General features: G+C 32.5%; 1 protein-coding gene across 1 annotated transcript in view; it reads right to left on the bottom strand.

Annotated features, from left to right (window-relative positions):
• The window catches only part of LOC129219080 (uncharacterized), a 98,630-nt gene extending 85,481 nt beyond the window's left edge, over positions 1 to 13,149 (bottom strand). Inside the window, exons 1-2 of the mRNA XM_054853399.1 lie at positions 12,206 to 13,149; positions 10,443 to 12,100 (exon numbers count right to left, since the gene is read on the bottom strand). Of these exons, the coding sequence (XP_054709374.1) occupies positions 10,443 to 12,100; positions 12,206 to 12,374 (1,827 nt within the window). The 5' untranslated portion in view covers positions 12,375 to 13,149. The remainder of the gene's footprint in view (positions 1 to 10,442; positions 12,101 to 12,205) is intronic.
• Between the last annotated feature and the right edge of the window lie 216 nt (positions 13,150 to 13,365).

Raw genomic sequence — 13,365 nt, 5'->3', positions numbered from 1 at the left:
CAATAATGCATTTTTTGGATGGACATAATGCCCATTAAGACTAAGTATTGTTGCACTTCATAGAGCCTGGTATGGGAAAGTGGTAAATTTGGTTAAAGTGGTCATAAATCAAATAAAGAGCTATATATTCCTAAGTAATGAAACAATAAGGGTATTTTTTTATTTTAGATTTTAACAACTAGGAACTATATTATGAATTCCAATTTTTGTTACTGGCAGTATTTTATTTAGTGAAAAAAATTGTTTTGTGTGCACATGAAATATTTTAAAAATTGAATACCTCTTAACTTCTTCGTAATTTTTTTTTAGCAGATTGGTTGTGCAGGCACCTTCCCCAATGTCTCTAGAACACGTCTGCATAAACAGCTAAAGCTGGATTCATTTTATGTAATGTTTTAGAATAACTTAAGTAAGATAAAGTAAAGTGGTCATAGAGGTTAAGCTTAACGTATATCCTTCATCTAAACTCATTTAATCTTCACTGAAAAGGTAGATATCAGTTAAATAATGAGTATTGACCATTTACAGTTTTTAAGGAAAACTGAATTATATACAATTGAGTGAAAATTTGATATAGCATATTAATTGAATTAAAGCAAGATTGTAATCCTAGAATATTTATAAAAAAAAAATGTATAGAATTTGTGCCACCCCCCTCTTTTCCTCTCCAAAAAAATCATCTGTTAAATATCAGTAAAAAGTAGAAACTTACAACTAGAAGTATTGCATTGAATAAATAAAGTAAGATCATTTTATTCTCTTTCGTTTTTTTTATTAAGTAATATCTTGACTATTTGAGCGTAAAATTTTCTTATTATGTAATTTAGGTAGTTTAGACATTATTCAGATGCTATATTTAATATATTCCTAAAGAAATAAAACATTGCAAATTATCACACCTTTCTTGATGATGTTGATGAAATCCTAGAGTGAAACATAGATTAAAATTCTTGGTGAACCATTTTGTCACCATAGTTGACCATCAAAAATTAATTCAAACAAAGATAGTTTCTTCAAAAGAACTAGGTGTGTTGAGTATTAAAAAAAATATGGTTATTTATGATGGTTTTAGATCAATTATTTTAATTAAGGCCACTTTACCACACTCCAGGTCATTTACACACATGAAAAAGAAAATGCCATGAAGCTATTTAAATCAATTTTTTTCTGTCAAAAATTCAGTGCAGCTTGTTCTTCATTAATGCAATGTAAAATAATGACATAAAAATTTGAAGTTTTAAAAGAAATTCCTGTATTTATGATTTACCTAATGTGAAAACCCTGGATTTTATGACCACTTAAACATCAAAACTAAGATTTTTTAAAAGATTAAGCAGAATATCACGAGCTCTTTTGATGGTGTTTCTCCAACCCCCCCCCCCCCCTTTTTTTTAATTTGAACAAAAAAGCAAAAATGCCATGCTTCATTTTCGTAATTTGGATTCTATTTTCACATTTTGCGAGAAATGTGATCACAGCGAAACAATGGTTAATTCATGGATGTAAGAATAACAGGATGGAGCACTTGTGGAATTTCTTGATATGATAATCGTAACCGGCCGCCATCTTGGGTGCATCGAGAAATTGTGTCTGCAATGTTGTAAGATACGCTAATCTCCTATAAGTTGAAAGCGAATCTCGTCTATCCATCGAATCTTTTTGGGATTTGTAAAGAATGTGAGATTGTGTTTCATCAGCACACTATGCAAAATAAATTGAAAGGTCCAAAATTAATTGTAATGCAAAAAGCACCTAAAGTTTTCTGAAGAATTCAATCATTTTGGGAAACTTCCATGCATTTCCATTTACATCTTGAATTTTTTCATATCAAATGTGATTTTTATTTCGAAGTAAATCATTCCAAAAAAAAAAAAAAAAAAAAAAAAAACGAATGCATTAAATAGATGATTTGGTTTACATATATCTAATTCTGCATAAATGGATAATTAATTTCTTTCATAATGTATGGTTTAATAACGGATAACCATGGTAACATGTTATGTCATAAATAATCTTGCAGCTTATCTTACATACAAATACAAACCCAAGTTGCTTAAAATATCGTTACAAATTGAAATGTATTTAAGTGATTTGCTGCTACTCTTCAGTAACTTACAAATAAGTCTATCAATAAAATTGTGAAAAGAAATTCGAAGCATTGTCAGCTACTTTTATTACTTGCTACTACGTGCAAAAAACTTTTTTTTTAAATTAATCCTTGTAATCAAAGTTGTTTTTTTTTTAATCAATATTACATTTTATCTGGTGTAAAAATTAGAAATTACAATGCAACAAATTTTAAAATAAAAAGGCTTTCCTTTAAAAAGAAAAACTTTAGATCCACATTTTATGCATGGAGGTATAGGTTCCTACATCCATGATTTTATGTAAAAACATTAGCAGTTATTGTAAAGTAGTAATAAATTAATGTTTTACATTTTTTACTAATTAACATTACTTTTTTTTTCCTATTGTATCATATTTGGTTGTCATAGTAAAGCTAGTGTAATGTAACATAAGATTTAATGAACATTGAAAAGCAACAAGATTTAAATTTAAGGTCTGGGCATTTTTTTAAACATTAAAATTAATTTAGATGTGCTAAAAGTAATAAGTAAGAATTTGAATTAATAATGTAAAATGTTATTATACTGATACTTTCATTCATTACATTAAAAAAAAATGTTTCTTTACGAATTTTCGAAGTTTTAAGTTTGTTTGCATTTGGTTGCCAAATATTGAAATAATCGGGCAAACTGAGTCTTTGGTTTGTTCGCCGATATGCCGAATATCAGTCAAGTATTCCGTTCATCTGTAATAATAAATAAATAATCAAAATTCAAACAACACTATGAGTAGGTTTTTAAGTTGTTTAGAATTTCATACTAATTAACATTTATTTGTATGAAATTCCTTTTTAAAAACTGATCTATTTTGTCACAGTTATATTTTATTTTTATCCCCATTCTGGCAATTTTATTAAAATTAGTCTTTTCTTTATAATAGTCTTTTATTTATCTTTGATGATTTCCAGCTGCTTTCTTCCATTTAGCTGTATTCCAATTTCGTAATCTGGAATGGAGGATGCAAAGTTTTGATAATTTAAATAATTTTGTATTTTTATCTAAGGGAAAATCATTGTGCTTTATTAATAAAAATATTTTGAAACCAGTTGAACATTCATTTGTCACTAAATTAATTTTAATTAACTAAAGACATTAATTATACAATTAGTTGACCATTGATGAGTACTGTTTCTTGTTGTTCATCTATAAATTTATTTTAGAGGAGTTTTAAAACTTTAAAATGATAACTTTAAAACAAAACCAAATTGTTACTTTGAGCTGAAATTTTAAGTCCGGGTAAGAAATATACAAATATACACTGAATAATAAATTTTTCAAAATGTTTATGTTTTTTTTTTTAGATGTAGACTTTTATATTAAGTTTTGAAAAAATGTTTTGTCAATTCATGTAACGTGTTTTACGTTGTTTGAAACTTGACTTGTATAGTAACCTAGCTTCATAATTTCTTCGATATGATATTCAATTAAAATCAGGAACTTTTTTAATGAGTTTCCTATTACCGTAAGTATTTATATCAACCAATACTTTTCTTTTAGAGACTTAACAGGTAATTTTATTTTAAACTAAGGGAACTGTTTATGTGTTGTAAAGATATATCCCCATAGCTTTAAACAGAAACATTTCTGTTTATTCTTTGGAAAATTTAAAGCTTAAAATATAGTTGTGTTGGGCATTAATTACCTAGGTAGGCAATAAATACTTTTATTATCAATTTAAGCGAGAAAAGCAAAATGCGCGAAATTTTCTCCCGCATAATAAAGAGTTTTTTCCCCCTTTCTCACCACCCGACATGGCCGCCGCTCTCTCACAGTTACTTCAAACGCGACAATGGGAGTAGATATGGAATGTCCCTCTTGTACTCCAACCTCCATGGGTTAGCCTGTCATACTCATTACCTGCCAACATCTACTGGAAAAAATCCAGTAGATGATTGAGACACACAGCAATATCACATTTTTCATTGTTATTTAGGGAAAAATAGAACTTTTTTACTATCCATCAAAGTCAGGGTTTGAAAATAACATGATATTTTAATGTATATCCGATATTGTTAATCAGCACAAATTAAAGTATTAAAAATAGTAAATGCATCCTCAAAAACTCTTTAGTTTCTTAGATTATTATTATATGCAGATTTAAAATTAAGGTTTTGTTCATTATTTATATCTAATATTTCATTCTATATTTTTATCAATATTAATAAAGTTAGTTTAGCATTAGCTGTTTCACTCATTTTTCTTCTCTTAGCTACTTTTGAAGTTATATGATTCAGAAATAAAAAAATATGCATTAGTCTGTGCACAGTCTTAAGACATTTCCTTTTTTTCCAACCAACGTTTAATATTTAACTAGGCACTTTTAATATGAATTAAAATTGATACATTACTAATAATTTTATGAATATAAAATACAAGTAAGAAACGAGTATTGTATTACTTTGTTGCATTAATGATGTATTAATACATCATAAAAATATAGTACTTTTTGGTTATTTTTAATAATAAATGAACAATATTACTATGCTTAGTATAAATTTTACATTGAAAATACCGTAGATCAAAAAATAAATATCCAAAATAAATATCGGATATATATCATGATCTTTTTTCGACTGATATCGGCGAACCCTGATCAAAGTACAATTAAATGTAAGTTCCTTACATTACATACACAATCAAGAGAAATGCTCAAAATTAAGGTAAAACCAATTTCCTAACTACTCTAACATTCTATAACATCTAAAGTTTGCTATTCGACTTAAAAGAAAAGGTTCAAAAAACAAAGAACAAATTTTTCTCCAAATGGAAAAAGTTAATCCTAATCACCTAATCATGCCATAAAACCTTGTAGGTACTTAAAATGATAAGGGCAACATTTTAACCAGGAGTTGTTTTCAGAAAGGGTTTTGTACTGGAAGAGGAGGTGTGTTAGAGCAAGTATATAAGGGTGTCAATAAAATCCCAGGCCTACCTTTTTGGAAAGTGACTCAGCAGCCAGAAAAAATTTATGGAAGGTGATATGGTGAAAATTAGGGGGGGGGGGGAGGATTTGGTTAGTTAGTCCTTTTCAATGGTCAAAAATAGAAAATTTCGTAGTTTTCGGATGGATATATCCCCAAATGCTCTTGGGTACCCCTTTGATTTTTTACTATTTTGGAGGGGGTTCAGACCAGTACCACTGTGGGAAGGCAAAGCACAGTAACTGCATTTTTTTTTTTTTTTTTTTTGCATTTTTTGTCATCTTTTGTACTCCAGCTTTATTGTACAAGTTTTATTTTCCTCTGAAAAAAAAGCAAGAAAAAAGTCAAATTCCAACTTTTCTCCATTGTAAGTAGGGAATTCAAAACACTGTTCTTCAAATGCTGTAGACCCTTGTTTTAAGCGGTACGGTTTAAGAGACTACTCTTTTTTTATTAAGCCTTAATTAATGCAGTTTTGAGTAAAGCAGCACTTGAGGAACGCAACCCTGCCATAAAATACTGTACCTCAAAAACCAACTTCTTCAGATACTGCTTTAGTTACCTTCCTACGGCAGAGTAAATCTTCTATCTGGGTATGGATTTGGATCAGGGATAGTCCAGACATTAAAATTGCATAGCTTGGGAGCAGATTTTAGGATTTTACGAATTTTAGGGACCATAAACAATAATAATCATTATTTTGAGTTATTAAAGTAGGTTAGTAATGCAAGGAAAATAAACAAAATGCATAACAAATGTTCACTTCTATATAACAGTAATTTAGGGTAAAAAATACAGAATTTTAAAGTGGATCTACAATAGGGTGGTCCAAAATTTTGAAAATGAACGAGTCATACCCTCCCAATTGGTTCTACATGCAGTAGCCTCTCATTATATTGTGCTTGTCGGAGACAAAGCGCAATATAACCAATGTCATTAAAAATAATCATCCATCCAACATACAAGCAAATTAGCATTCGCTCCAGATGTAGATAAAATTTAAAATTGTCTGCGATGAGTTCTTAAAAATTTTCTGCCAAAAAACACTGTACTACTCCTCTTGAATTTTATATCGTAATCAACAGAAAAAATGCAAAGTTTTGAGCGAGTAGTTCTAAGCGACTAGAAAGTTTTTTCATTTATACTTACTCCTTTCTTAATATTATTAATTGGGGGCACCTCAAAATTGGCGATCAACATTTGTTATTAAAAAGTAACATTTCAGAAATTTGTTTAAAAATATCAGAATTTTCTGCAAACATTGAAAATTTTTTGCGAATGGTATTCGCATGTTTGTCTATATTATCAGGTCTGATTGGCTCTTTTTGATATGATTTTCAAATGGTTTCAATGTAGTTCGTGAATTACTGTGACACGTATTAAAATTTAAATAAGTTCAAAATTTATGAAAATTGCAGCGTCAGAAGGGTACGAACATTACTTAAATAATTTACCAGAATGGCCCGAAGTTGGATTATAAGAATACATTTTAACGGTAAAAACCATGGCTTTCACTGTCCTGTCCAAAACTAGCTGTAACTTTGATCTAAAGACACCCAATTTAACAATTCCCCCAATTTAATGATACACTTCTCTGGTCTGGATTTGACTGCGTTGAATGTATTTGCTCCTCGATTTAAAGATAATTTTTTCCAGTCCCTTAGCAATAGTTAAATCAGGATTATTCTGTATATTTTTAGAAAAACTGTATTTTGTGAGAAAATATCAAAAGTGGAATAAAATGAATCAAGGTAATGTTTCACATTGAACATTTTTTCAATTTATTTAGGCAGCTGATTCTAATCTAGTTACATTAAGGTTGAATTCTTCATTAAAAATTTCAATTTTTATGCATGAGTTTAAATATATTTTTTTTTAAATAATAGTAAAACACATTTCCTATATTTATGCATGAGTGCAAATGAAAGTGTTCAAATATAGTGCTATAATCTCGACTTAAAATGCAATAAATGACAACTTTTCAACTTAATGAAAAATATTTTGGGACATTTTACAGCTTTGTGAAAATTTCCTTCTCTTGACAATTGTGCCATTTCATGAACCAAAACTAGTCTACCAATCTATATAAGGAAAATGCCAATGTGTTTCTAAAAATTAGAAAGCTACTGCAGCGTTTTCTTATTGTATTAGAGACTTATTTTAAAAGTATGAGTTTTTAAGAAAATACACAAGTTTAAAAATATAAGTGCTCACATTTAATCAAATTGTTCTTAATTAGTTTTTTTTTTTTTGTTAAAACATCATGTAATATGCAGAAACCATGAAAAAAGAAGTTTTTTTTTTGCACCTAAATATCGAATATTTAATAGCATTCATTCCTGTGAGTAATAAATGGAATTGAAATTAGTTTTCTTGATAGTGTTATGACTTTCATTTCATAAAATTACCAAATCTTACATAAACAAAATTTTATGCAATCGAGTTATTGACAATTTTTTTAAGTAAAATATTTTTTAGTGCACATTTCAGAAAACATTAAAACTTATTAAGATTTATACATTACAAATGTTGCAGTATATTGCAGTAAATTATTAAATTAGACTTATACAGTAGAAGACCGTTATAATGCACGCCTTGGAGCCACAACTTTTGCGTTATACAGGTTTTTGCGTTATATAGATCATTTCACAAATTTTGAAACTAACATTCAGAATATATCTACAGTGGCTCCCAAAAGTCTTTGTACACCTACGACTTTCAACGAAATAGGCCCCAATCCATTGGTTAGAATTAATATTTCGGAATAAGTATTTAATTATAAGATCTATGATCATTTTTTAACAAAACTACAAGAAAAGTTTAAAAAATATTAAAACTTAATTTTTTTAAAATCAAAAACCAAAAAGTGCCGGAAATTTTATCTTACAAAAGTCTTCGTACACTTTATAGAATGTCTATATATTATTGAGTAATCTAACTTTAGATTAAGTTATTAGTTAGTAGAATATCATACAGTATTTATAACACCTTTTAAACGTCTGGGAATAGATTTCATTCTTTTTCTTACTATTTTTTGCATAATTTCTGAGTAAGTGTTCAACCACACTTCCAGTGTTACTGTTTTAAAGCCCTATTTTCGTAATCTAGCATCCAGACATCTCTAAATACGTTACATTAAGTTAAAATCTAGAGATTGAGGATGTATTTTCTAAACTTTAGGACAATTTTCGACGCACTAGACGCAAACATTGAAAACCGTGTGCTTCTTATCGTTATTTTGATAAAAAACAAAGTTGTTTCCAACAACCAAATTTTTTGGCTAAGAGTGCAAAATTGGTTTTTAAAAATTTAAAGGAACAGCATGATTCATTATTTCATCAAAAAATTACAAACTACCAAGTCCTGATGCTGCTATGCACTCTCACACTAGAAACACCTCCACCGTCCTGATTAACTGATCCAAATAAGTTCTTAAGATTAAGTTCAGAATTTTTGCTTCTACTTATTATACAACAATTTAGCCAAAAATGTTGAATTAATTTTTATCTGTAAGTAAGACTTGATTCTAAAACGTTTTTAGCTTATTTATCACTGATTTTGCGACGAAAAGCGTAAGCTTTCTGTTTTTCGCACGACAAAGAAAATTTCTGCGGGAAGAGATCCCATTTAATCCAGCTAATCAGAGAACTTGGCGAACAATTTTAGGTGAAAATTAAATGTAAAACGTTTCATTTAACTCTTTAGAAACTTTAACAGCACTCAAATGTGTAGTTTTCATACATTTTTTTACTTTAAATCTCCGATCACGTTTTGTCAACTTTGCCGGTTAACCTTTTCTTGCCTTGTTTTCGGTCCCATTCCTTTCTTTAAAGCATTTTATCAAGCACTTCACTATACAAACAAATAAATTAACAAACTTAGAGACATAACAAACCAATTTACCAGTACTGTGGGAAAAAAAATTCAAATTTTGAATGGTGTTAGCGGTTTTTTACGAATATCCGTCATTTTACAGTAATAAGCACAATATTATGGAATAAATAAACAAAAAATTAAAGCCAAATGACTTATAAGGGTCAACACAATATTAATAAAACGGCATATGATAATTTTAATCATGAATTTATTCGAAAATATTTGAGTGTACGATGACTTTTGTGGTGTGTTATTTCTCTGTCTCTTCGTTTTCTGACCCATTTCAAAAAGAAGATCTGTCAATATTTTGAAAAAACCAATGGGTTTGATTTAGAATGACATAGGAATGATGTGAAAAAAATATTGGACTTCATATTCGAATTCAGTTTCGCGTTATTTTGGTATTACTAAAAAAATTTCAAAGTGTACAAACACTTTTGGGAGCCACTGTATATATTAGCTCTTCAGAATGAGTTTTATCTGCAATGAATATTAAAGCACCAATATTACAATTAGTTATTCACAAATAAATATGTTTCACAATCAAAAGAAAGTGCATTATCCTGCACTTCTGCTTGCTTCATGGTTTGCATAACAGTTCCATTTTAAAGAGCCATCTGGTATTTTCTGTTTATTATGATTACTAATTTTAAATTTAAAAGCTTTGAATTAAGGTGGAAAGATGAAAAACTTTCAAAATTTAATTTGCCTAACAATTTTTATGTTTGCAAAGCAAAACAGAGGGATTTTTGAAGCTTCAAAACCTATTGTTTACTTTTGAAAAGTTGTGCGGTTTATAGAGAATTGCGTTATACAGGTCAGCGTTATAACGGTCTTCTACTGTAGCTTTAGTCTACTTTTGGACGGTTTAAGAGGTTTTTGGACGGAAAAAACCAGCTGTCCTGTCCAAAACCAGTTTTGAACCATTTAAAACCCAACCCTGGCTGAAAACGTAAAAATTTTACAATAGTAGGAGTAAATTTAAACTGGTATAAATGCTATTAAAAAAAATAGAATCTGGATTCCAAAGTTACTGGGGAAGTTTTGGATAATTGTGAATGCTTTACTTTTCAGACTATGCCTAATTACATATGCTATTTCTTGTTACAAAATGACTTAAGAAAATTAATCTTCAGCAACATAGAAAAAACAATAAAGTAGTCAACTAAATTTTGCAGGTAAATAATTTATAATTTTATTATAAAAAATATGGTTAACAGTTTTTTCAATAATTAAGGTTTACAAACTAATTATGTACCTGTCCTTGAAATCCTTAAAAACATTGCTAGATAAATCACTTGAAAAAAATATATGAACAAGGACAAATCTGACATTTAAATCTTTCTAATCAATAGGCATAAAAATCTGAAAACTATTGCAAAAAAAAAATGAATTGTTCAAGATAAACAATATCAAGAGAAAGAAAAATATTCTGAAAAAATATTTGTTTCAGAAAGCATGCGTTTTTTTCGCAATGGCAAGCGATCTTCAAAAGCAACAACATTAAACCATCACTTACCTTTTTGTTCCTTGTCTCTAGGAGAGCCCCACGGCCGACTTTGACATTTTCTCCAGTAAACACAATACCCGAAATGACCGGCAAATCGGCTCCTACGTCCATTTGATCCCAGTCCTCCAAATCATCATCCTCATCATCTCTGGGCTCATCTACTTCATCTCCATAGTCTCCAGCGATCCCATTGACCCCAGATCGTGGGGGTGATCCGGCACGCTTGGCACTCCGGGACACCTTGGCTGGCCGGCAACCAAAAGGAGCAGGATTGATGGCAATGTTCGGTTTGACATCCTTCCCCCGGAAATCGAACACCACAGAGGTGGTGGCCTGGGGTGCTTTTTGCCAAGTGTTCCCTTTCTTGGAGAGAGGGTCTCCAGAAGATGCAGCCGCCGCTACGACCATCCCGCCACTAAAGCCACTAGCACGCGGGTGGGGCGGCAGATCGTCTTCAAGGGGTTCCGCTTCGTTGGGTTGACTGACTCGACTACCTTGAGACAATACCTCCGAATGTTTACTACTGTCGAGGAGAGGTAACTGTTCGACTGTGACCTTCACAGATGCTTCCGAACTCACGACAATGTCCGTGTTTTCTTCTTCGACAGTTGAAGAGTTTCTGTGACTATCAGGAGATTGCAGCAACCTGTCTTCTTTCGAAAAAAGGGTGTCACATGACCTAATAGCTGATAAATTGTCCTCCAATACGGGGCTAAAACCTCCTTTATTTATCTCGTTGTCATCGTGATTACCAGCATCACTATCAGGCGATAGAACCACCTCCTCCTCCTTCTCCGCTGGAATGTTTACATTCGTGTTCGAAAGCTCTTTGGCACTTGTTTTGGCATCCAGGCAGTCGTCTCCAATGTCGGGTTTCTTGACCGCTGGTCGAACGCTTCCCGATATGGCACCGTTATTACACGAGGAGGTAGGTGTTGCAATCGTACCTGGAATTTTGCGGAAACGCAAACCGCCAGGGTGATTCGATGGTTTCTCAGAACTATTCACGACGGGTGGCGATTCGAACATTTTTTTTACGTGCTTCACCGTGTCGCGCTTTGGAAGCTCGTCTTCATTGATATTAGACGCGGAAGTGCTTCGATTATAGTCCCATCGGCGAAGAGATTTGGCAAATAATCTCGGTGAAGAAGCAGGCGATGGCGTTTTCTCATTTGGTTCATCGTTCTCATCTGTCAGTGTGCAAATGGGGGAGATATTTTTTGCTAAAATGCGGGCTTTTACTCCTCCAACATAACGAGCGTTCGGCCGCCTGCTCGAGGCAAAGATCTGCTGTTCAGGAGTGACACAAACCAACGTTTCCATACTTTGAGCTTTCTTCACGTTACCTGTGCAGTAATTTCCGGTACTTGCCCTAAATCCATTCTGACGAAGACCCCTCGTATTGACCCGGTACGGTCCAGAACTTCCTGGTAAATTCTCCAGACTGGAAAATCGTCTGACAACCGGCTTGCATTCCTTCTGAGCACAAATACTAAGAAACTTGGCTCTCAAACGATCAACAATGCCAGGGCCATAACGAATATCTTCCCCATGGCTGTCATCCTTTTTTTTACTCGCCGAATCCACTTCCGTGCACGGATCTTGACCGACGCTTCTCAGCTCAACGTTGATGTTCCCTATCGTAACTGTCTTGGGAGGAAGATTATCTTGCTCAACCGCTTTCACCGGCCATCCAAACTTGTTCGAAACACCGCCAGAGGCGATGCTTTCACACGTGTTACTACACCCTCCGTTACGAACAGTGTTTACACCGCCAGCTGATGAATCTAGGTTACGACGAGTATACTCGTCGGCACTCGGACTATTTCCAGCGCGCTTTTTCATGATAAGCAACTTTTTCCACTCCGGTATATCTGAAGACGTATCATTATCCAGTGCATTAGACGCACTATTGACACCCGAGCTAATGCCTGCATACATGGCTTTCCGATATCCTTTTCCTGTCACTTTCCTGATATCGGCTTCCTCGAGAGGAAATGCCTGCGTTGCTAACCAAAGGTTACAAGTGAAAGTGACAGCTCTGTGGCGCACTTGCGCGTTGTAAATTCATAGTCAAATCAGTCTCACTAATGACATGCACTAATTAACAACACAAGTCGAATAGTCATAACAACACGTTCAATAAACACTCACCATTAAGCCTAGTACGAAGCGAGATAAACCGGCATAATTCAAGCTTCTGAATAGCTATGAATATCCCACACCCCAGAAATCGGGTACTGTGTGAGCTCATTCGCTCTGTGAATCGTGAGCACGAATGACACCACTTCCGAATTGAATGATCGCGGCGGTCAGCTGCATTGATATCGGCGTTGGCGGTCAGTTTAATAATTCAGCTGCCATATGCTAAATAAGCTGCTTCGAATGGAGTTGGCGGTCGGGGAGCGCCGTTAGAAAGCGGTCAGTTTTGCCCAACAAAAGCACGTGGTTCATCACAGATTACAAACTCGTTATGATAATTTTCAACGCGTTACAGTTTTCTCCCGCTCAGTAAAGAACGCTCCGGCTGACATCTTGAATGTGACGTCACTACCTGTTCCACAACAGGATGGAGCGAGCTTCTGCCATCTGTTAGCAAAGCATATAACTAAACTGAAATTTGAATTTACAGACAGAGAATTATGTGAGGGGTATTTTCCTCCTTCATTATTTCTTTTTTTCCTTTTTTTTTTATAAACTACTACAAATAAATAGGAAATTGGACTAAAAAATCAAACTGGAATTTCAGATAGAAATCCGTTCTTCTGCTTAAACTAACGATATCTTAAATAAAAGTGCCGCTAAATTATTTTTAAAACAACAAGAATTCAGGTATAGTGTCTATAGAACTGCACCGGACAAAATATTTTTTAATACAAAAGTTCACATGTAATGTTTATAAAACTGCGCAGATTCTATACAATAACAAAAA

This window comes from Uloborus diversus, chromosome 3 (genome assembly GCF_026930045.1).
Source record: "Uloborus diversus isolate 005 chromosome 3, Udiv.v.3.1, whole genome shotgun sequence".
Classification (NCBI taxonomy): domain Eukaryota; kingdom Metazoa; phylum Arthropoda; class Arachnida; order Araneae; family Uloboridae; genus Uloborus; species Uloborus diversus.
Note: the sequence above shows the minus strand (reverse complement) of the source record. Positions and strands in the feature narration are given on the sequence as shown.